The sequence below is a fragment of the Python bivittatus genome, unplaced genomic scaffold, assembly GCF_059951505.1.
Source record: "Python bivittatus isolate LINGU-HERP-01145 unplaced genomic scaffold, Pbiv_v1 ctg000700_np1212, whole genome shotgun sequence".
Lineage (NCBI taxonomy): Eukaryota > Metazoa > Chordata > Lepidosauria > Squamata > Pythonidae > Python > Python bivittatus.
In genome coordinates this window covers 50131581-50153009 of record NW_028277098.1, presented here as the reverse complement: position 1 = coordinate 50153009, position 21429 = coordinate 50131581, and the positions used below count along the sequence as shown (strand labels likewise).

The 21429-nt window shown below is 40.2% G+C and overlaps 1 protein-coding gene across 1 annotated transcript; it reads left to right on the top strand.

The window, feature by feature from the left end:
* Window positions 1–353: 353 nt before the first annotated feature.
* LOC103062906 (uncharacterized) lies at window positions 354–21399 on the top strand. The gene is made up of 5 exons (XM_007420214.4): window positions 354–870; window positions 15617–16012; window positions 19555–19857; window positions 20259–20425; window positions 21062–21399. Exons 1-5 carry the CDS (start codon window positions 675–677, stop codon window positions 21104–21106), a joined length of 1107 nt encoding a protein of 368 aa, XP_007420276.1. The 5' UTR covers window positions 354–674; the 3' UTR covers window positions 21107–21399.
* The last annotated feature ends 30 nt before the right edge of the window (window positions 21400–21429 follow it).

Sequence of the window (21429 nt, the reverse complement as noted above, 5' to 3'; positions counted from 1 at the left end):
TAGTTGTCTGCCTTTCAAGTATTACCTTTCTAACGGCAGCCAAGATGGGATAGGTGCTGGGCAAACTTGTCAAATGCTACTTGTAATGAAGCGCTGTATTTGTTTTAGGCGTGGCAGCTCAAAAAGTTCAACATAATATCTGAAACTTTTTCAGATCTGCGGGCAGTACTTCCTGATTCTCCTCCATGTGTTACCTCTAGATTCAGGGCAACCAGATTATTCAGCCAGCACGGATGAATGCGGAGCAGATGCGCGCATCCCTCTCAACCGAGAGGGAACCCTCAAAGCCCCTCCCGTCCCCTCTCGCGGAGAGGACGGTCTGCTTCGGCCGCCCGGCGCCGACGGTGAAGGGGCGGAGCGGCTCTCGCAGCGCCGGTCAGATCTCAGATTGTGTCGTGGGACAGAGTTTTGCGCTACCGACGAGGCAAGCGCTTCGCATTGGCTGCTCTTGTTTATCTTCTAGAAACCCTCTGGCCAACTGCGGAGAAAGCGTCGGCCTCTGAGTTTCAGCCGTGAGGGCGGGCGCCCCTTTAGTGGGGTAGACGTTTGCCAGGGGGCGCGAGAGACCCGCGAATGATGCGGGACAACCGGAGAACACTGGCAGTTTTGTAGGAGTTGGGGAAGCGAAAAAAGGCCGCGACACGCCCCGACTAGTCCCGTCCTTGTGTTTGTGAATGAACCACGTGGCAGTGACTCACTCTCCAGGACCCGATCTTCACAGGCGCTGCCGGGGGCGCCGATTCTCTTTTCGCTCTCTTGCCCCGACCGATCGCCACCAGGGCCGGCCCACCATGGTGGGAATCCGTCGCTCCCCGTATCATCTCACGGCCGTGTGTTGCTTCCTCGCTGGAAGTCTCCTGTCTCTGCCAGGTACGTGGACCGCTCGCTCCATCCCTCCAGGACAGGTCGGACCTCGGGTGCAAGTAGTCGCGGTTGGAAGCACCCCAAACCTCGGAGGAGGCTTCCTCCGGGCAGGGAGCGCCGGAGCCTCCAGAAGCCATTGCAAAAGCGAAAGTCCCTGGCTTTCATGGCGAGCCTGCTCTCCTCCTTGGAGGTTGAGCGTGCCAGATTTTCTGCCACCTAGGAAGGCATTTTTTCCCTGCCTGCCTGACGCCTTTCTCTCTAGTTTTGCTTCCAGCCTAAACTTCCAGGAGGGGCTCAGCGTGGTGGGCTATCGGGTGCCCTTCCTGAGGGCTGGCGCCCAGTTCCTCTCCTCAGGGTTGAAGCTCCAAGGTCTGTTGCGGGCCTTCAGAACCCGTTGGGAATGTTGTCTTACCAAATGAGTGGTGTCAGAGCTGAAGCTGCCACGTCCACCACCATGGCATTTGGGAACTCAAATAGTAGAGAACGGTAGTTTGGAAGACGCACTCTGAAATACGCTCTGAGATGTTCTTGCCTTCTCTTTGGATATTTTCCAAATAGACTGCCGGCATTCAGGTTGGGTCGGAACCCTGGTTCAGAACCTGGCCTTCTTTTTCATCCAGGTTATGCATTTAGCTACAGTACGTAGCAGAAACTCATTGCATTTCCTTGCCTGCTAGATTTCTTTATTTCTGCTACCTAGGAAGTCACAGTTTTCTTTCTTCAGTGTGTTTGCTGCAGAGTCAGAAGGCTTTCTTCAGTGTGTTTGCTGGCTGCAGATAATTTAAGGTTTTGGGGTTCAGGGCCTTTTAGTAAGACAGGGGGTGGGGGGAGGGTGAGAGATTACCAGTCTTCTTCTGCCCAGATAGGTGTGTTTTGCACAATGTGCCTAACTGGGTCAGTTATAGATCTAGCAACTGTACTCACATACCATTCAGCAGCTGTACTCACATACCAGTTACAGACCTAGCAGCTGTACTCACATACCATCCTTAACCATGATCTGTGCATATGTGTGTGTTTTAGTATGTTGTGCAAACTCAACCAGTTTGATTGGCTTATAATTCAATGTATAAGGAGAACCCAGTAAACAAGTTAAGCATGTTGTGTGAATTCAGGCATAAAGCATTTCTCTCTCATGGGTTCTTTCTCTTGGGGTCCAGAGGAACAATCACTGCAGTGTAACTTGTTTAAATCCAAGCTGCCTATCACTGATTCGAAAAGCAAAAGGACCACATGTGTGAAGACAGGTGAATTGTTCCCTATCTTATCTCATAGTTTTATGGCTTCAGGCACTGTTAGTTATAAAGCAGTTTTTTCTCACACTTTCAGGCCATTCAGAAGATCATGGCATTTTGATAGTGGCATTTACATATCCTCTATTAACCAGTTAACATGGGAGAGCCAGTTTGGTCTAGAGGTCAAGGCATCAGACTAGAAACAGGAGACTCTTGAGTTCTAGTCCTGGCTTAGGCATGAAAGCTGGCTGGGTGACTTTGGGCCAGTCACCCTCTCTCAGCCCACGACACTCAGGCGACAAGCTGGTCAGTCAATTCCTCTTGCAACTAATGGATCAAAATTCAGTTGATCCAAAAAAAAGCAGACCCTGCACCTACAGGAAAAACGCTGGGAAGAAAAAAATATATTTACCAGTTAACAGCCTAATATAATATTTATTTAATATCTGAGTCTATAAAATGAGAGAAGTCTACGGAAGCTAGAGATTTTTAGAACACTTCAAAATAATCTTCTTAGAGCCAAGCTGGTTGCCCTGAAAAGCACAGTGCTGCACTTCATGCATACTTTGACAATGTCAATTAAATCAGCATGTCTACCCAGGTAGATATAGAAAGGTTGTTAAAAAATGTCTTGTAAGTTTAGCTTTATTGATTTATTTACTCAGACTTGTATGCCACTTCAGTCTCTAACTACAGAATGCTTGATAAGGCTTAGAACTTCACTTTGCATTTTGTGAAATGAGACCTAGAAGGCAAGCAAAGTCTGACGTGCCCCTCCCTAATAAGGCTTTAAAAATAGCTGGTAATTAGCCATTTTAAGTGCTTTTTCTAATTAAGAAGCAGGATACAAACATTTTATATGAAATTATATTTTCAAATAGATGAGTGCCTTTATGAGAGTTACTTAATTGATATACAGAAGAATAGAGTATAGATATTTTGTGTGACTTTATTGCTTTGGTTGATTTACATAAATAATTTATAAGCTGAGATTTTGGATTTGTGTAGCACAGTATTTGCTTTGTTGTGTCCACCCCTTACAGTGAGGTGAAGAAGGGTTAATAACATAGTTATCAAGTTGAATATTTGTTAACTAATATAGATAAAAACATTAATGGAAAGACTGCTTTAATTTCTTTTGCAATTGTATGTCTTCATGAGAAATGTTTGTTGACAAAGGTTAAAAGTATTTATATACAACTACACTTCTTGCCAAATATATACAACTATCTTGCCAGATTCTTTATTTGAAGTATGACAGGGTGTAAATCAGGTATGTACAGCTTCTATCAACTCAATGATTATGCAAAATGTCAGGAACTACACTCCCAAAGTTTAATTTTCCCCATAAATTTAAAAAATAACACAAAATTGATGCATATCATCTCTTTCTCCTATATATATTTGAAAATACAGAAAAATCTAGTTGAATTTTTAAAATCATTAGAAATTATAGTATTAGATGATGTAGAGTGGAGTTGGTTGGGGACATCAGGGAGGACAAAGGTGTAGTAGTCATCATGATGGCTGCATGAGATCTCTGAGCCATGCTTTTTACATTCCTGGTATAAAACGTAGCTTCCTATCTGATGCTATTTACAGTGGTACCTCTAGTTACAAACGCCCCTCCTTACGAATTTTTCGAGATACGACCAGCTCCGGCCCCAAAAATTTACCTCGACATGCGAACTCCACCTCTATTTACGAACCAGATCTGCGGCCATTTTCCCTGCTGCCACGCGGTCGCGGCTTCCTGTGGGCGAGATCGTGGTAGCAAGGAGACGTTCGGTGAGGCTTGTGGTGTGTTTTGTGGTGTTTGGAAGGTTTTTGTGGCGTTTGGAAGGTTTTTGAGGTTTAAAAATAAAATGCGTATGTTTCAGAACTGTTTAGCCGTATTTACATTGAACCTTATGGGGGAAATTTACCTCGGGATGTGACCACATTCGGAGGGCGGATTAGCCGTATTTACATTGAACCTTATGGGGAAATTTGCCTCGTGGTGTGACCAAATTTGGAGGGCGGAACGGATTAACCGTATTTACATTGAACCTTATGGGAAACTTTACCTCGACTTGAGACCAACTCGAGTTGCAACCAGAGTCATGGAACAGATTAAATTCATAACTAGAGGTACCACTGTACATAGAAGTTTTACTAAGATCACTAAGGCTAACTCTCAAGTAAATGCCCCTAGATTTACTCAACCAAAAAGTAAATTACATTGAACTTAGTGGGATTTTCTTTTGAACAAATTTAAGATTGTAGCAAAGGATAATTAATCAGCTTGGATTAAGCATTTTGACCTTTTTTGAATTAGGGGAAAAGTGAAAAGGCAGTAGCACCCTAAATATATGAATGTAATTTCCCTTGCAAACACACTCATGCAAAGCCTGATGTTTTTAGTTACATTTCAAGTGATACATCTTTCTATTTAATCCCCATTGTGGTTTTAAAAATGTAAATAAATGTTCAGATGTTAAAGTTCCTTTTGCTGGTTGTAGGGTGCAATGAAAGAGAACAATTACATTAACAGTTTAAAGTAAAAATACTGACTCTTTCTGTCTGAGTCAAGGGGAAGGTGCTGTGGGTTTCCCCTCAGTATAAAAGTTCCATGGAAATTCTCCAGTGTCAGTTAGCAATTTAATGTTTATAGCACTTTCAGTGTTTAACTGCAGTAATCTTTATAACAGGTAAGAAAGTCCAGTGTGATTATCTTCACATTGCATATCTATACTTTCAAATCCAGGGGAGATGGGCGGCATAGAAAATAAACAAACAAACAAATAAATAAATAAATAAATTCATTTGACTTTGCTCTGTTCCAGTTCACATTTGGGAAAGAGAAGATGGGGCATTTTATCCTGTCATTTACTGTCCCAGAGAAGGATTCTTCAGACAGATCTCTCATATCTTCCTAAAAATATTAATTGAGGTCAAAAATTGTGCTGGACATTAAAAGTTACGCTGATGCCAAAATAAACTTTAGTTCAACGTCATATTTTCTCTCAAAGCTTTATAAAGAGTGCTAGTAAGAAGTGAGTCAGGAAAGAGCATTTATCATCTGGAAATTTTTAGGTCAGTTTTTTTGAAGCCAGAAGATAATTATTTACCTGAAAGGAAAATTTCTTCAAAAAAAATATTATTTTTTAAATGGAAGGCTATCTTAAATTACCTGAGAATATGAGAAAGATGAAAGATTAATTTTTCCTATCTAATCTTTATTTGGGATTATTTCTAAATTTAGGATCATCTTTCTTTGTAAAAACAATAGTTGGTGTTTTTTTCAGATTATATGTACTGCAAATAATATAGGCTTGTAAAATAAAATGAGGTTGGAAAGGTAAATACTGTAGATCAGTATGTATGAAACATTTGTGGATTGCGGTCTTCCTCCTTTTTTCCCCTACCTCTTCTCCAACAATTTAATAAGTAGTAGTCACTGTTATGAATTAATCAGTTATCAGATTATTTCAACTTTCCCTTTTGTGTTGATTATGCTAGAAAGAAAGTATATGCTTATTAAAAACTTGTCAAACTCACTACTGTTTACATAATGCTTCCTTGGAAGTAAAAACAAGAAATGGTCCAGATAAGCACTGATTTAAGAATCATATGGCGATCCAGTTAACTAGGTACTCCTTGAAAGAGTATTCAGGCATAGTATGCTTTATATGCTTATTTTAAATGCATCTAAATCCACTGAGGAAATTTACTGTGGAATTGCTTGAAGCCACTGTGCTGGAAAAAAATAACCTACCTGCTCACTGAACAAACATGTATTTTTCTTATTTAAAACGCCTTTTTTTCAGCTGGCTGCTGAAGCACTCATTTGGTGGCTTTCAAAAATATTAGCTCCTGAGTATATTTTGGCCTCTAAATGTTAGCCATCTCTCCTTAATTTCCCTGGTATTGTCTGAAGAAGTAGAGAGATGCTTGTTTGTCCTCCATTCATATGTACTTGCAATGGAGCTATGTTTTGGAGATATCAAGCCTAGATTGTCAGAGATTGTTCCAGGCACTGCTCTGTTGTTGAAGTCATAAATATACTGGGAGCAGTGTGTAACACATAGCTGATTTAGGTTTGCCACATTCGAAAATTAAATGGGACCTGTTCAGTCCAAGAGGCCTTGTGCAGAGAACATACTGTACACAGAAACAGGTTTGTGGAATATAATCTGTGTACTACTGATGATGGAAGGGAATCCTCCTTAACTGAGGGTCCTACTGAAACGGCCTATTCTCTTTATAAAGCTTTTAGGCAAATACTGATAAATTTCTTTTAGTTGCTGTGAACAATTTTCAGATATTTTGTGTTCAGGTAATATACTAGTTCATGGGCTTCAAATCTTCTACCCTTGACTCGCAATAAATGTGTTGGATTTATGTACTTGGATTTTTATATTAATATAAGCACTGGGATGAATAAGAGTATTCAGTGTCCTGAAACATTTTGGCAAGCAAACATGCCTTTTTTCCCCTTAAAGTTGTTAGACACATTAGTCTTTGAGTTAGATGTTCTGTGCAAATGTAACATATACATGGAAATATTTATTCTGTCTGTTCAGAATGGACCCACCATGTACATCAGCCTTCCTCAACCTCACCCCCATTGGGATTGCAGTTCCCAAAATTCCCAGTCAACATAGGAATTGTAGACCTAACACATCTGGAGAATGCCAGGTTAGGGAAGGTAGTATATGCAGTTCTGAGCTCTTCTGAAGAAGAATGCCATACATATGCTGTCTGAGAGTCACTTTATTACTGAGCAAACAACTAAGCTGAGAGATAAAAACAATTTCTCCTGTAGAGCCCCTATTTATTCTAAGGCGCTACCTGCCAGATTTTCTTAAAAATACAGTTGTTGATTTAGGTTGATGTACATGTTAATGAATACAGTGTAGTATTCATTGTACCAAGCTGTAACCGTACAGTGCATAATGTTGTAACTGTAGGAAGAGTGTGCAGAATTTAAAAGATTATGTGTGCTTATGGCATAGGCACGTGCCACAAATTTATAACATAGCACTGCAGCTATGAGAAAAGCAAGAGGCCCTGGTGCAGCTTTACATTGCTTTTTATTTTTTTAAAGTCTGGTTACAATATAAAAATCTGGTTAAAGCCTGGTTACAACAGCCAGTTCGGTCTAGTAGTTAAGGCACCAGGCTAGAAACCAGGAGACTGTGAGTTCTAGTCCCGCCTTAGGCATGAAAGTTGGCTGGGTGACTTTGGGCCAGTCCCTCTCTCTCAGCCCAACTCACCTCACAGGGTTGTTGTGGGGAAAATAGGAGGAGGGAGAAGTATTAGGTATGTTTATAAATAACTTCAGTTATTTATAAAAATAATAAAGGCAGGATAAAAAATATATTTAAAAATATGCACATTATTACAGCTGTATATGGATGCAGGTTTAAAAATAAAGATTATGTAGTTATTCATAACAATACTGTTGTGCATTATATAGTAAAATAGCTTTTCAGATTAAACAACAACCACCGAGATTTCCTGCCTGCAAATTCTTTTTTTTCTCTCTGAGGTCAGATAGGGAAGAAAGAGAAAATGTTGACAACCTAGTTCTACTGCTTTAAAACCATTCCTACCAATAAGAATTGTAATGTCAATAGACTGGATAATACAATTCAGGTTCAAGGAAAACACAATCACTGTTTGGTGGAAAATGGAATATTGGGGAGAAATCACAACAGAAGATTGTGCCATGTAAGTGAGCTACATGTTAACATTGGGGAGGAAATGCTAGTGTATATTGGCACAAGTATATTGGTCAAATCTTAATATACAGTTTCTGTCTCAGACCTATCACCTGCCATATACTTTAGCTATGATGACATTAATCTGCTACACTATAAACATTATTTTAATTTTTTTATCTATTTAATTTATAAAACATTTTATATTTTATTCTATGTGTTGCACTTATATCCTTCTTGTCTTCCAAAGGCCTCAAACTAGTATATGTAGTTCTTCTTCTGCCTTTCTTACCTCAAACTTGTGAAGTAGATTAGGATGAGCCACACACTGCAGTTGATTGGATTCAAACACTATGCTAAGTCAGAAACCATCACTTACGCACTGTAATGATTATGTAGGAGGATAGCCATGCTATCCAAAGCCAAAAATCAGGAGTCTGGTAGCATCTTTTCAGACTTACAAATGCTACCAGATTCCAGAATTTGTCCCCATAATGACTAGAGTCACCCATTAAGTTAAGTCCAAATCAAACAAACTTATCAGGATATATGAACCCAGATAGTGATTGGTCAAATGATTCTCAGATAGAATATGAAGAACTTGAAACAGACATAATAGGTATTAAATATATTTAATGCAGGACTGAAGACTAAAAACATTGAAATAAATATTATGCTTTCATATCATTCCTGTGATTCAAGTCACAATTCCACAGAACAGTATATGGCAGAACATTAATATAATATAATATTGTAGGGACAATAATCAGTAAATTAAATTTGCACATCCTTGTAACTTAACAGTGTTCCAGAGAACAGTTGTGCTAGTTTACTGTAGAAAACAACATCTTGTGATGCTTTAAGGACTTACAAATTGCGCCAGAGGATCACTTGACGAATTGGCTTAAGAATAGTACCAAAGTATACTGGAGGAAGTTTGGGGAAAATGTTTGTTCAAATAATTTTTTTTCTAATTTGTTAACTACTTTTATCCAAAACCTCTTTACCATAGAAAAGAAAACTAATTTTGATACTACTAATAGTATCTCAAGTAGTACAGTATTTTGTTTTTATTTACTTAATATTAAATGGGCACTAGGAATGTTTTTTCTATGATGAAATTAATATTAGAAATACAAATACTCAAAATAATTATTACTTATGGCAGATTGCGATTTGACATGTGGGTAATTTTTTACTATTAGTTGAGTTCCACCCATCTTTTGACTCTAGATAGACTCATTAGAAGCATTTCAAACTCCAGAATAGTAAATGGGAAAGGAAACACTGAGCCCTGGAGTGAGAACTTTTTGACAATGTAAATGTAGGAATTGTAAGAAACAAGTTTACTGTGTGTGGTCTTTAGGGTGCTGCTGCTGTGAGTGGTTCATTATTGCTGTGAAGTTTAATTTATCTCATAATTATTAGTTATACTTTGCAGGAAGAAAGGGCCTTTTTGTAAAGACTGTGCTTTGGAGTGTATTATATAAGAGCGCAAGTTCTTATCTAAGTCCCCAAGTTTGTAAATCTGGAAAGCAAGTTCCCAAATTTGTCAATCTGGAAAAGTTAAGGTGGGCAAACTGCAATACAAAATACTATTTTCAAGCCACAGAGGAAATCTGAATGAATATTTAATCTAAAATCCTGCATGTTCTAATCTGGAATGAAACAAGTATACCCAGGTTTTGTGTGTGTTTTGCTTTCTGACTGCCTAATCAAAACATTTTGGCATTCTGTAGTGCTCTCTCATCTAAGTACTAACCAAGTCCAGTCCTGCTTAGTTTCAAAGCCCAGCTAAAACTGACCTGGTGCCACTTATCACTTTATCAATACAAGTTGCATGTAATTCCCTCTCCCCCTCCTCAAATCAAAGTCTAGTCTATGTCTTTGAAAGCATTGCTAGTCTGTCTTATGAAATCAGGATCTTATGGTCAAAGAATCTGAAAGTGATGCCCACCCCTCACCCTATGGAAGATTCTTCATGACAATAAAATGAAACATGTTCCAATGGTTTCCTGCAACTGAAACACCTCAACATGGATAGGTTAGATGCATCTTATTAATTAAAATTAATTAATATGTATTTCAGGAACAAATTCAGTCTTTTCTAACCTAATGCCCCAAAGATGGGTTGGACTATAGCTTCAATTTGTAGGGCACCATGTTGGGGAAATCTGTTTTAATTCAGTAATACTTTGCTAAGTGAACCAAAGAAGATCAAAGGAAGATGAAAGGCGTATACTGAAACACTGTACAGTAGAGATGTCAACATCCTAGATACCTTAGAAGATATTTCCTACAAACAAGAACCTCTAGTACTAGAAAATGAAGTTCGATCAGCACTCCGGTCATTACCAAGTTGGAAGTCTACAGGAACTGATAGAATACCCACTGAAAGATGGCAAGCAACAGAAGAAGAATCAGTCAAGGTTCTAACCAAGCTATGCCAGCAAATCTGGAGAATAACACAGTGGCCAACCAATTGGAAGAGGTCAAATGCCAAAAAAAGGAGACTTAACAGATCGTGTAAATTATTGTACAATATCCTTGATTTCACATGCTAGCAAAATAATGCTTAGGATCATCCAACATGGATTAGAGCCCTATATGGAAAAAGATATGCCAGATGTTCAAGCTTAGAAAAGGCCGAACATGAGACATTATTGCTAATTCATGCTGGATAATTGAGAAAGCCAAAGAATACCAAAAAGAAGTAACCTTGTGCTTCATCTATTATAAAAAGGCCTATGATTGTGCTGATCACATCAAGCTGTAGAAAGTGCTCAGAAAAAAGGGAATTCCAGAACATCTCATTGTTTTCACGAGAAACCCATATACAGATCAGGAAGCCACAGTACAGACAGAACATGGTGAACAAAGGAGTGTGACAAGACTGTATACGCTGTCCTTATTTATTCAACCTATACACTGCATATACTGTATATTAATGGAAGTTGGATTAGTGGAAAATGAGTGTAGTTTTAAAACTGGAGGAAGAAACATCAGTAATCTGCATATGCTAACAAGACCCTGATAGCTGAAAATGCAAGGGATCTGCACGCCCTAGTACTAAAAGTCAAAGAGCACAATAAAAAAATGGGACTAAAATTAAATATAAAGAAGACCAAACTAATGACAGCAGGTAGAACAACCAGCCTTAGAATTGGCAATTAAGATATCAAAGTGGTGGAGAGCTTCTGCCTTTTAGGATCAACCATCAACAGTAAAGAAACAAGCAGTCAAGAAATATGCCGCAGACTAGCACTTGATAGAGCAGCTATGAAGGCCTTGGAAAATATATTCAAATGCCGTGATGTATCTGTACCTACAAATATCAGAATTGTGCAAGCCATGGTATCCCTGTGACACTCTATGGAAGCAAAAGTTGGACTTTGAAGAAGCAGGATAGGAAGAGTATCAATGCCTTCGAACTTTGGTGTTGGAGAGGACTCCTAAGAATACCATGGACAGCCAAGAAAGCTGGATTTTCAAACAGATCAACAAAGATTTCTCACTCGAGGCACAAATGGCCAGGCTAAAATTATTCTACTTCGGACACATTATGTGAAGATCTAACTCTCTGGAAAAGGATCTAATTCTGGGAAAGATAGAAGGAAAGAGAAGAAGAGGACAACCAGCAGCAAGGTGGATGGACTCATTTACAGTGGCAATGAGTGTACCACTGGAAGACCTGAAAGAACAGGTTAGGAATAGATTGTCATGGAGAAAATTATCTATGTCAGTGTTGTCCAAACTTGGCCACTTTAAGATGAGTAGACTTCAACTCCCAGAATTCTGGGAGTTGAAGTCCACTCATCTTAAAGTGGCCAAGTTTGGACAGCACTGATCTATGTAGTCACCAGGAATTGAAAATGACTTGATGGATCATCATCATCATCATCATCATCATCATCATCATCATCATCATCATCATCCTAAAATGATATGTGGGCAGAATTTATTTTTCCTTTTTAAACTGTTTTTATATGCTACTTAATAAGGACAGGTCTCTGGGTAATTAATAATAAAAAAGAAATAATAACATCTTAAGAGCTAAGCAGAGTACTACAAATGTATCAGATATAACTAAAGATAAAACCAATATAACTAAAGTGAAAGCATTGAAAATGTTCATCTTAAAACTTCAGAGATATCACTGGAAAGTAATAAAGTTATAAAGTTGAGCATCCTTTGCTAGCCACTTAGAGATGATGCTACAGTGAGAGTGGATTATGGAAATCTCTCAGCTACTACTATATCAACCCTTTGTAGCCACATGTCACTATTTTATTTATTTATTTATTTTCAGACTTGTATGCCGCCCATCTCCCCCAACGGGTGACTCTGGGCGGCTCACAATAATAAAAAAGAAGAAAAAACACAGGTCTCTCCAGACATGGATACAATCTATAAATAATTTAAAAACATATATTAAAAATGCCCTAAAACTTCCTATGATTTTAGCCCTAAAAAACCTGTAAGATGCAGGGGGGGGAATAACCCATCACCCCACCAGCCTTCTCCACAGGTATGGGCCCCCCTCTGGCACCCAGGCCTTCTGGCAGAGCCAGGATTTGATCCCTTTCCTGAAGGCCATGAGGGAGGGGGCACACCGCACCTCAGGAGGCAGGATGTTCCATAGGGCGGGCGCTGCAGCAGAGAAGGCTCTCTGCCTAGACCCCACCATCGAAATTCCTTGACTGGTGGGGTCTGCAACCTGCCCCTTCTGCTGGACTGAGTGGGGCTGGCTGAAATGACTGGGGCGAGGCGGTTCCTCAGATAACCTGGTCCCATGCCATGAAGGGCTTTAAAGGTGATGACCAACACCTTGATCTGGACCCGGAAACACACTGGCAACCAATGCAGCTCATGCAACAGGGGTGTTATACGTGCCCTCCTAGGGGCATTAAGAACTGTCCGCGCCGCCGCATTCTGTACCAGCTGTAGCTTCCGGATACTCTTCAAGGGTAGCCCCATGTAGAGCGCATTATAGTAGTCCAACCCGGAGGTGACCAGGGCATGAGTGACCGTGCAGAGGTCGTCCTGATCCAGGGAGGGGCGTAACTGCCGCACAACACGAAGTCGTGCAAAGACTATTCTATATCCTCACTATCCTCTTAATCACTGTAGAACTATCGTTCTGTCTTTGGGGAAAATAAGGCATTAAAAATTGGGACCCTGGTATTCCTTGGCTCTAAGAAAAAAGCGTGGTCCAAATCATAAAGCCACAAAGTTGTTTCCTTCTCTCATGCTGGATGTTTTGATCCAGTGGGTGGGTGGGTTGACTGAGGGCTACTTTCGATGGGGTAATGACATAAACTGGATGACACTGTGTTGTGTGTGTGGACAGGACTGAATTCTCTTCTCCTCTCAGTTGTTTTTGAGTTGGGGATTTTCATTACAGTATTTTTTAAACTTAATTTAGGGCTTATAGTATTTCTGTTTTCTGCCTTGAAAAGTTGTGAACTTGGACTGATGATTTTCAGCAAAAATGGTCAGAGAGGGCCCTGTAAGAAGTTTTTAAAAGTTAAAAGGGAAAGCATGCAGAGTATGACTTGAATTATCTCCTGTCCAGCATGCCATAGGAGGCTTCTCTCTGCTTGTGTGTGTATTGGCTTTCACCATATGCTGCATCTGTGTGTGTAGGTGTGCACTGGAATGCACAGGACAAGCTGCATATGCTGTGCTCTTGGTCATATGGTCAGGAGGGAGGGAAGTTTAGAATGGAGGAGTCAGAAGCATCCTGACCCATTGTCCAACTGCCCCCCTTCCATAAGGATGCATTGGGGAACTTTTTTCTGGAGTGCTTTTTTCTGCAACCCCAAGCTAGATCTGGCCCATTTTCAAACTCCCAACTTATTTTGATATCTTTTTCCATAGTGCCAAATTTGCCATTTTGTTTTCAAAGAGTTATCCTGCTGAGAGACAGAGTTCTGAGCTCCTTTATATAATTTATTTCCAATATTCTGTTGGGTTGGAAAGGACAAAAAGGTGGGGAGGGGGCTCAGGTTGTCTATTTTTCATTTTTCACTTTGAATTAGCTTTTACAGTGGTACCTCGGGTCACAAACTTAATTCGTTCTGCGACTCTGGTCGCGACCTGAATTGGTCGCGACCCGAATCAAATTTTCCCATAAGGTTCAGTGTAATTACGGTTAATCCGTTCTGAACCATATGTATTTTTTTTAAAAAACCACAAAAATATGAAACAAAATACAGTACAGTGCAGTACGAAGAGAGAGAACGCTAACCTTGCTCGAGGCGACTTCTGGCGTGGAGGACAGGAAGGCGGGTGGGGAGGCGGTTATTGCTTGGAGGGAGAGTCCCCCTCCCTACAGGAAGCCATGACCACATGTCACGGCAGGGAAAATGGCTGCGGATCCTGTTCGTCACCCGATGCGGAGTTCGCGGACGGAAGCAAAATTTTGCGAACGGTGCTGTTCGTGACCCGAATTGGTCGGGAACAGAAGCGTTCGTGACCCAAGGTACCACTGTATTTTGTTGTACCATCTCTATTCCACTTGGAACACATAAGTTATGTTGTAGTGATAATAAGGGCACACATTTTATTAGGATAAAATTCATGGGCAATGTGAAGAAAGCAACTACTGTATCAACACGTTGTATGGAGTTCACCTTTGGTAGAAATGAAATGGAAACTGTGGCTATGAGGCCTAGCAAGCTGTTGTTGCTTTGCTCTATCATGCAGAACAAAGCTCCTTACTAAAAATAATAAATTTGATAGCACTATACATGTTTAGCTCTCTTCTCTTCAGGCTTGGTTCCAGCTCACTCATAATAGCATCAGATCCCTTTTTGTGAATTCGCTGTTCTACCTTTGACTCACACTTCATCTTTTTGTTCTACAGGCCTATATTATGCCACCACCCACTTGTGCTCTTTTTTTGCTTGCTTGCTTCTTATATGGGTGCTATTGATGAGCGTGTTGATACAGGAGGATGGCCGACATCATATCTGGATTTTTTTGTGTATATTTAGTCTTAAATAGTTGAGCTCTGGAACAATGTTGCAACCATCCATGAACCAGTCACAGACTTCTTTGAAGGTGCTCCATGTCTCTTTCCTTCCAATAGTCACCATTCCCTCCTTTCTGAGCATGGGCAGTTACTATTTCATCTCTTTAGGATTCTCCCCACCCCAAAGTATGTTGAGTTCTGTCACCTCCGGCATCTGCTGATGCATTCCAGTGCATCTGGATTGCATCAGGTTGAATAGAATAGATAAAACTTGTGTAGATAATTAAATCCTATACCACTGCCTTGGAGCTTTCAGCACTTATTTGGATTTCAACTTTCTACTAGCATATTTATGCACTGCCTCTTTTATTTTGAATTTTGCTAAGGGAACTAGAACAGCCCAGTTAAACCTGCAAAACTGCAAGCATAGCTCAGGGGAGGTCACATTCCTTTGGATTCATGACGTGGTAATTCTGATGACGCGTCCTGGATTCTGTGCATAGAAATGACAGGTCACTGATCATGTACAGTTTGATCTCCTTGATTGCAGTACAAAACCTTATCCTAAACCTTCCATTTGTTAAGCTTTCTATATTATAAGGAAAAAAATAAATTTCCATCTGGTAGAAAACAAGTTAGCTGTACTATCTTCTGAAAAAAGTTTAGTTAGGAAGGAACTCTCTCCCCAGTCCACTGTCCCTTTCACAGCAGTTGTTTGTTATATGGATCTGCTCCTTCCTTTTCTTTCTTATGTTGCCAGCTGACCTCCTAGGGAAGGGCATGTGTTGTAGGGATGCTGCCAAATTCTGTTTTCCTATTTGTTTTTCCTGTACTAGGAGATGGGCAGAATGGATCATCGGCTTCATCAAGCACAGTTTCTCAGTTCACGCTTCCTCACCCTGAGGCTGGAAGCTTCCAGGCAACGACCACCAGTATGGATGACATTATCACAAGCACTCCACAATTCAACGTCAGCAACACTGGTCAACCAGATTATCTGACTACTACTACACTTGGCTATTTGAACACCACAGCAAGGGTACAGACTCAGACTGCAAATAATGCATCTAATAGTAGCACTAATCCTTCTATATTTCTTACTCCAACTACAAACTTAATGGAAACTAATACATTTGATCTGGATGATAGAAAATATATCAGTACCACATCCTGGCTTGCTTCTAGCACTGAGATCCTGACTACAGAAATTTCTCAATCAAAGGAGACACAAGGTAAGACTGGGCAGTTATCCATAATTTCTCATGGCATGTGCTTTAAACAAATATGACCAGGATGCCTCAACTAATTCTTTTTCACAGACACCTAAAAATATTAAGGACTTAATTCTATATTTGCCAAAAATGGGGGGAAAAACAAAGAAAACACCCTCTGGGCTAAAATCCTAAGTCTGCAGAGTTACAGTTAAATATTTCTGTGGCCTCAGCGTTTTAAAAAAAATTGTTACTGCATGCAACATAGAAATGGGAAGTCTGGAAGTGGCACATCCTCAAAAATGGTTTTAAAATTGGGTACCTCAACTTTTGCACTGTTCTGTTTATTTGTTGTTTATCAATCAAACTTATATGGCTGCCCAACTACCAGAAGAAACTTTAATATTGCTATTATTATTGAATAATTAATTATATATTCTGCTTACTAAGCCTTAAACTTACTTCATTTTTTTAGCTGACTTTTCAGGCCAGACTGCTTTTCTAAACTTCTTCAGTCTTTCAACGCAATTATAAAATATTACTTTTTTGTGAGGCTGAAGACAAAGCTGATCATAGCAAAAGAAAATTGGAGAATCTTAAATTTTCAAGAAGTAGCAGTATTTTATTTCTTTATTGTTGATATTGTTCTATCTAAAAAGAGAACTGCTGTATGAGAACCTTCATATTTATATTTATTGCCCTTGAGCTTAGGATATTAATGGCATGCATATTTCAACAAAAGAGAATGTTTGCTATGGCTGTTACTACACCCAATTCATGAATGGGAATGCGTCCAAAACCTGCTTTGGTATAAAAAAAACCAAAATATTTTTCTACAGAATTTAAATATTAGATTAAAAGGACAATTTGAGAATAAAGCCACAACAGCTTCTACATAGGAAATGGTAGGATTATATCTGACTATTTTTAAATCAATGTACAGTATAACAAAGTTAGACCTGTTCCACTATGATAGAGCCATTCTCTAGCATGTAGAATTCAGAAAAACTAGAAGTCACGTTCACTTACAATCAAACAGTTAGAATATCACAGCAAATCATGTTGCAGGATTGCTTGTTATCAGCAGACATTACATTAAGGACATTATTTGTCCAAGGTAGCAGAGCTGGTGATTGATCTTTGAGAGCTTTTTGTTGTTGTTTTTGCTGTCCTATCATTATAGAATACTCTGAGGACATCCATGGGTGACAATCGAAGAAGAAAAGGGTATGAATCAGACTGATAATATAAAACCCAAATTGTTCTTCATGGTGCCCACCTTTGATGGGTTGGGGAAGGAATTGTTTGTTGATGTTGAAGTATTCCAAGGGACACATCTATGTATCCAGCTGCTGGATTTGCCTGTGAACCTACTTGGCTTATACACGATATTTGGTTTCAGACTGAGTCAGTAAAGAAGAATGATCCCTAAAGAATGTTTAGAACTTTTCAATATAACTTTTCCAATTTCTCAAGTCATAAACCTCAGATTTTACAAGCTAGGCTCTACTCAATAAAGAGTCATGAGAAGACAGCTCTATCATATCAAAGTACAAACAATGGCAGCAATTGGCAAACACCCATTAATATGTCTGTGACAACGCTACTCATATGTTTATTGAAGAAATACTATTTATTTATTTTCCAAATTCATATAGCCACCAATCTCTCATTTATGGTTCTGAGCAGCTTACAAATATAAAATATTACAGGTATATTATTAAAACAAATATAAAAAATACAACAATTTAAAACAAGAAAAATATATAAAAGTGTATTAAAACCCATCATAAAATACATAAAACTCACAGCTAAGGTAATCCCATTCATTAAAACAATCAGTATAGCTACTGTACTGGTTCCATCATACTCCATGGTCCCTATGCCCATTGGGAAAACCATCCCTTCAAGGCCTTGCAGAAAGCTGGCAGAGTTGGGGCCAATCTGATCTCCACGGGGATAAAGATCCACAGGGTGGGTGCCATAGCAGAAAAGGCTGTCTTTCTGGATCCCACCAGATGATACTCTTTGGCTGATGGGACCTGCAACATGCTTCTCCTGTTGGATCTGAAGGGACAGTAGATGTAATTGAGGAGAGGTGATACCTCAAGTAACCCAGTCCCATGCCACGTAGGGCTTTATAGCCCTTCATTACCAGCACCTTCAGTTGAACCTGGGAGTAAACTGGCAGCCAATGTAGCTCACAAAGCAGAGGCATAATGTGCCTAGATTGTGGAGCACACATTAACTGCACATGCAGCCATGTTTTGAACCAGTTGAAGTTTACAAATACTCTTCAAGGGCAGTCCCATGTAGAGCACATTGCAGTAATTCATACAAGAGAACATGAGTAGCTGTGAGCAGGGCCTCCTGGTCCAGGAACAGGCACCACTGGCACACAACACATTGTGCAAGGGCCCTCCTGGCCATGGCTGCTACTTGTTCTTTGAACAGGAGGCATGAGCTGCAGAAGGACCCCCAGATTGCACACAGATGCTGTTTGGGGTAATGCAACCCCATCCAGAACAGATGGAAAGTCCCTAGAACCAGGGGAGCCCACTCAGTCTTGCTTGGGTTATGCTGAAGCCTGTTGTTCCTCATCCAACCCCCACAGCCTCTAAGCACCAAGACAAGATCTCTACAGCATCACTTAGTTGGCTCATGCCATCAGATAACCTCACCCAGCAACTTCACATAGATGTTAAACAGGAGAGGAGAAAGTACAAAACCCTATGCCACCCCACAAAGCAGGGGCCAAGGGCGGGACCCTTCCCCCCAGTCAACACTGAGTGCAACCAGCCCTGAAGAACCAGTAAAATACAGTGCTACCCACACCCAACCCACAGAGCCGATTCAGAAGGATACTATGGTTGATTATATTGAAAACTGCTGACAGGTCAAGAAGAGCAAGGATGGACACACTATCCCCATTCTGCTCCCATCGGAGGTCATCCGGAAGTGTGACCAATACCATTTCAGTCTCATACCCATGCCTGAATCCAGACTGAAAGGGGTCCAGATAATCTGCTTCATCTAGAATCCTCTGAAGCTGCTGAGTGACCACCTTCTCTTTTTTCTCAGCAACAAAAATTGTTCAGAACAGCTGGGTCTAGCAATATTTCTTGAGGAGGGGGTGAACCACCTCCTCTTTAAGAGGAGGAGGAACAACCCCCTCACTCAAGGAAGAATTCGCATTGCCAGCACCCAACCACATGTCACATCCTGGGTGGCCTTAGCCAGTCAGGATGGACATGGATCTAATATACAGGTGGCCGAGCTCACGGTCATGAGGACACTGTCCGCTCCCTCAAATCCAGCAGGATCAAACTCCTCCCACATGACCTGCTCCAAGGCAGGAGTCTAACTGTGTACCTGCTTTATTCATGTGCTTTTTATTTATTTGTTTTTATTAGACTTTCTGACTACCAAGATTTATGTTAGAACTGTAGTAACATTACAAGAAGGTCTGGCCAAAGTGGACTCTATTTATTCCTGAATCAAAAAGAGCCAGGATTCCCCCCCACACACACACATTTTACTGACAGTTAAATGTTTCTCTGCAGGAGCATCAGCTACTCCCCAGCCAAAATCTTCTACGTTCACTACCACGGGGCCTACAAAATATACCATGTTAGTCACGGACCATGAGGCTTTCACAGAAGAGAACACTGTTGGCTCCACATCAGCTCCAAGGACTGCTGTTGGTGAACAAGTGATCACAATAGATACATCCAGTACTTCTAGATCAATAACATCCGAGGTTGCCTCCTCTACTGTCTTACACCACAAAATCCTATCAGCAGGGACAGAGCAACCAGCTAACCATGAACAGAAGACATCTGTATTTGATGTGGGAAACAACCAAGGTACACATTTAGCAATCTTGTCTCATCTAGGGAACAGCAAATTTAAAGTGGGTTGGTGAGAACTAGGAAGTAGTTAAACCCAATCTTGGGATAAAACTAGGGAAGAGCAATAGCATAGTGACAAAGCATATGCTCTGCAAGCAGATGGAAGAGGTCACATACTCAGTCCCTGGCATCTCCAAATTAGGCTGGGAATTACTAGGTTTGAAAATAGTTTTGGGGGAAAGATCTCTTGGGGGAGGCACTGCAAGTTTGAATAAATAATTACTAAACAGTGTTTGATTTGGTATTAAGCAGCTTAATATACTCAAATCTGATTGTTAAAGTAGGTGGCTGTGTGAATGCAGCTTTGTAGCTTTAAGTGATGAACTACGTTTTAATACTTAACTTCTTGCTTTCAGATCTGCCCAGTGTACCAGTAGCCAGTCCAATAGGAAAGGACCCCCTGGTGATTGCTGTCATTGTCATTTTTGTTGTGACAGTAGGGATTCTGACTCTCCTGGGTTTCTTGAGGTATCGACAACGCAGCAGTAGACTACAGTTTAGACGTCTCCAGGACTTGCCTATGGTGAGCATCTATAATTAACCATAATCAGTTGGGCCTTTACCCATTCTATTATTTTTCCTCTTGGTGGGAACAGGACCTCTAGAATTTTGAAGGGGAGGAACTTTTTTAATGGCAGCATCCAAAGGTCACAATCCAAATGTGTATGCAGAAAGGAGAATGTTGATAACCAATCCTAACTTAGGAGCATTCAGGTATAACTAGTGAAGGATTATATAGTGAGAATAGAGAACATATTTGGTAAATGTTATTATATCCATGCAGATATGAAGGAAAAGGGATTGCAATGGCTGCAGCTAGGTCTGAGAAGCTCTTCCAGATCAATAGAATAGCCTTATTTTGAATAGGTTGGCACCATGGCAGCTATATAAATTAGTTCCCCATTTCAAGCTTAATCTAGCAATACTTTCTCATCAGGAAAGATAAGAATCTGGTCTGGGACATGGCCTCGTGCCACTATACCATATTAGTCACCTGGTCTATCTGTTCCAAAGGGTGATTCTTTGAGATGGCAAAGGCTCAGGTTCATTAAGAGATGGCTCAGAAGTCACTAAGAGTATGTGTACTACATAGCTTAGATTTCTCTCACTAATGCCTGGGCCAGCACAAAATTAATAGAAGTTTTTCTCTTTCTCACAGGATGACATGATGGAAGACACACCTCTTTCCCTCTACAGCTACTAAGCAATCAAAATACTTTTTTTTTTTTTTTTTTACAAATCCTGTAAAGGATGCCAATTGGGAAGCAACTCTAAGAGTTTGGAGCTGCTGTACTGACTTGGAAATAACTATAGAGATGCAAATCAAATGACTGACTTTCTTAAAATGCCTTCTTTTTTTCTTATTTTTGAGAATTGGAATCTTTTCAAGGTCCAATTTCCTGACCAAGACCTTTTCCTCATTATATCTGCATTTTCTGTGACTGAATACATGCAGCGCTGGAGGAAAAAATTCAGCCAGCTTTTCAATTGCAAGCTTCATATCAAGGAAGGTTTTGTTGCATTTTG

Excerpts from the sequence above, each read along its gene's own strand:
- LOC103062906 (XM_007420214.4), top strand. The coding sequence starts at position 675 with ATGAACCACGTGGCAGTGACTCACTCTCCAGGACCCGATCTTCACAGG. Across the intron at positions 871-15,616 it reads AAGTCTCCTGTCTCTGCCAG|GAGATGGGCAGAATGGATCA; the intron begins GTACGTGGACCG and ends TTCCTGTACTAG. Across the intron at positions 19,858-20,258 it reads TGATGTGGGAAACAACCAAG|ATCTGCCCAGTGTACCAGTA; the intron begins GTACACATTTAG and ends TCTTGCTTTCAG.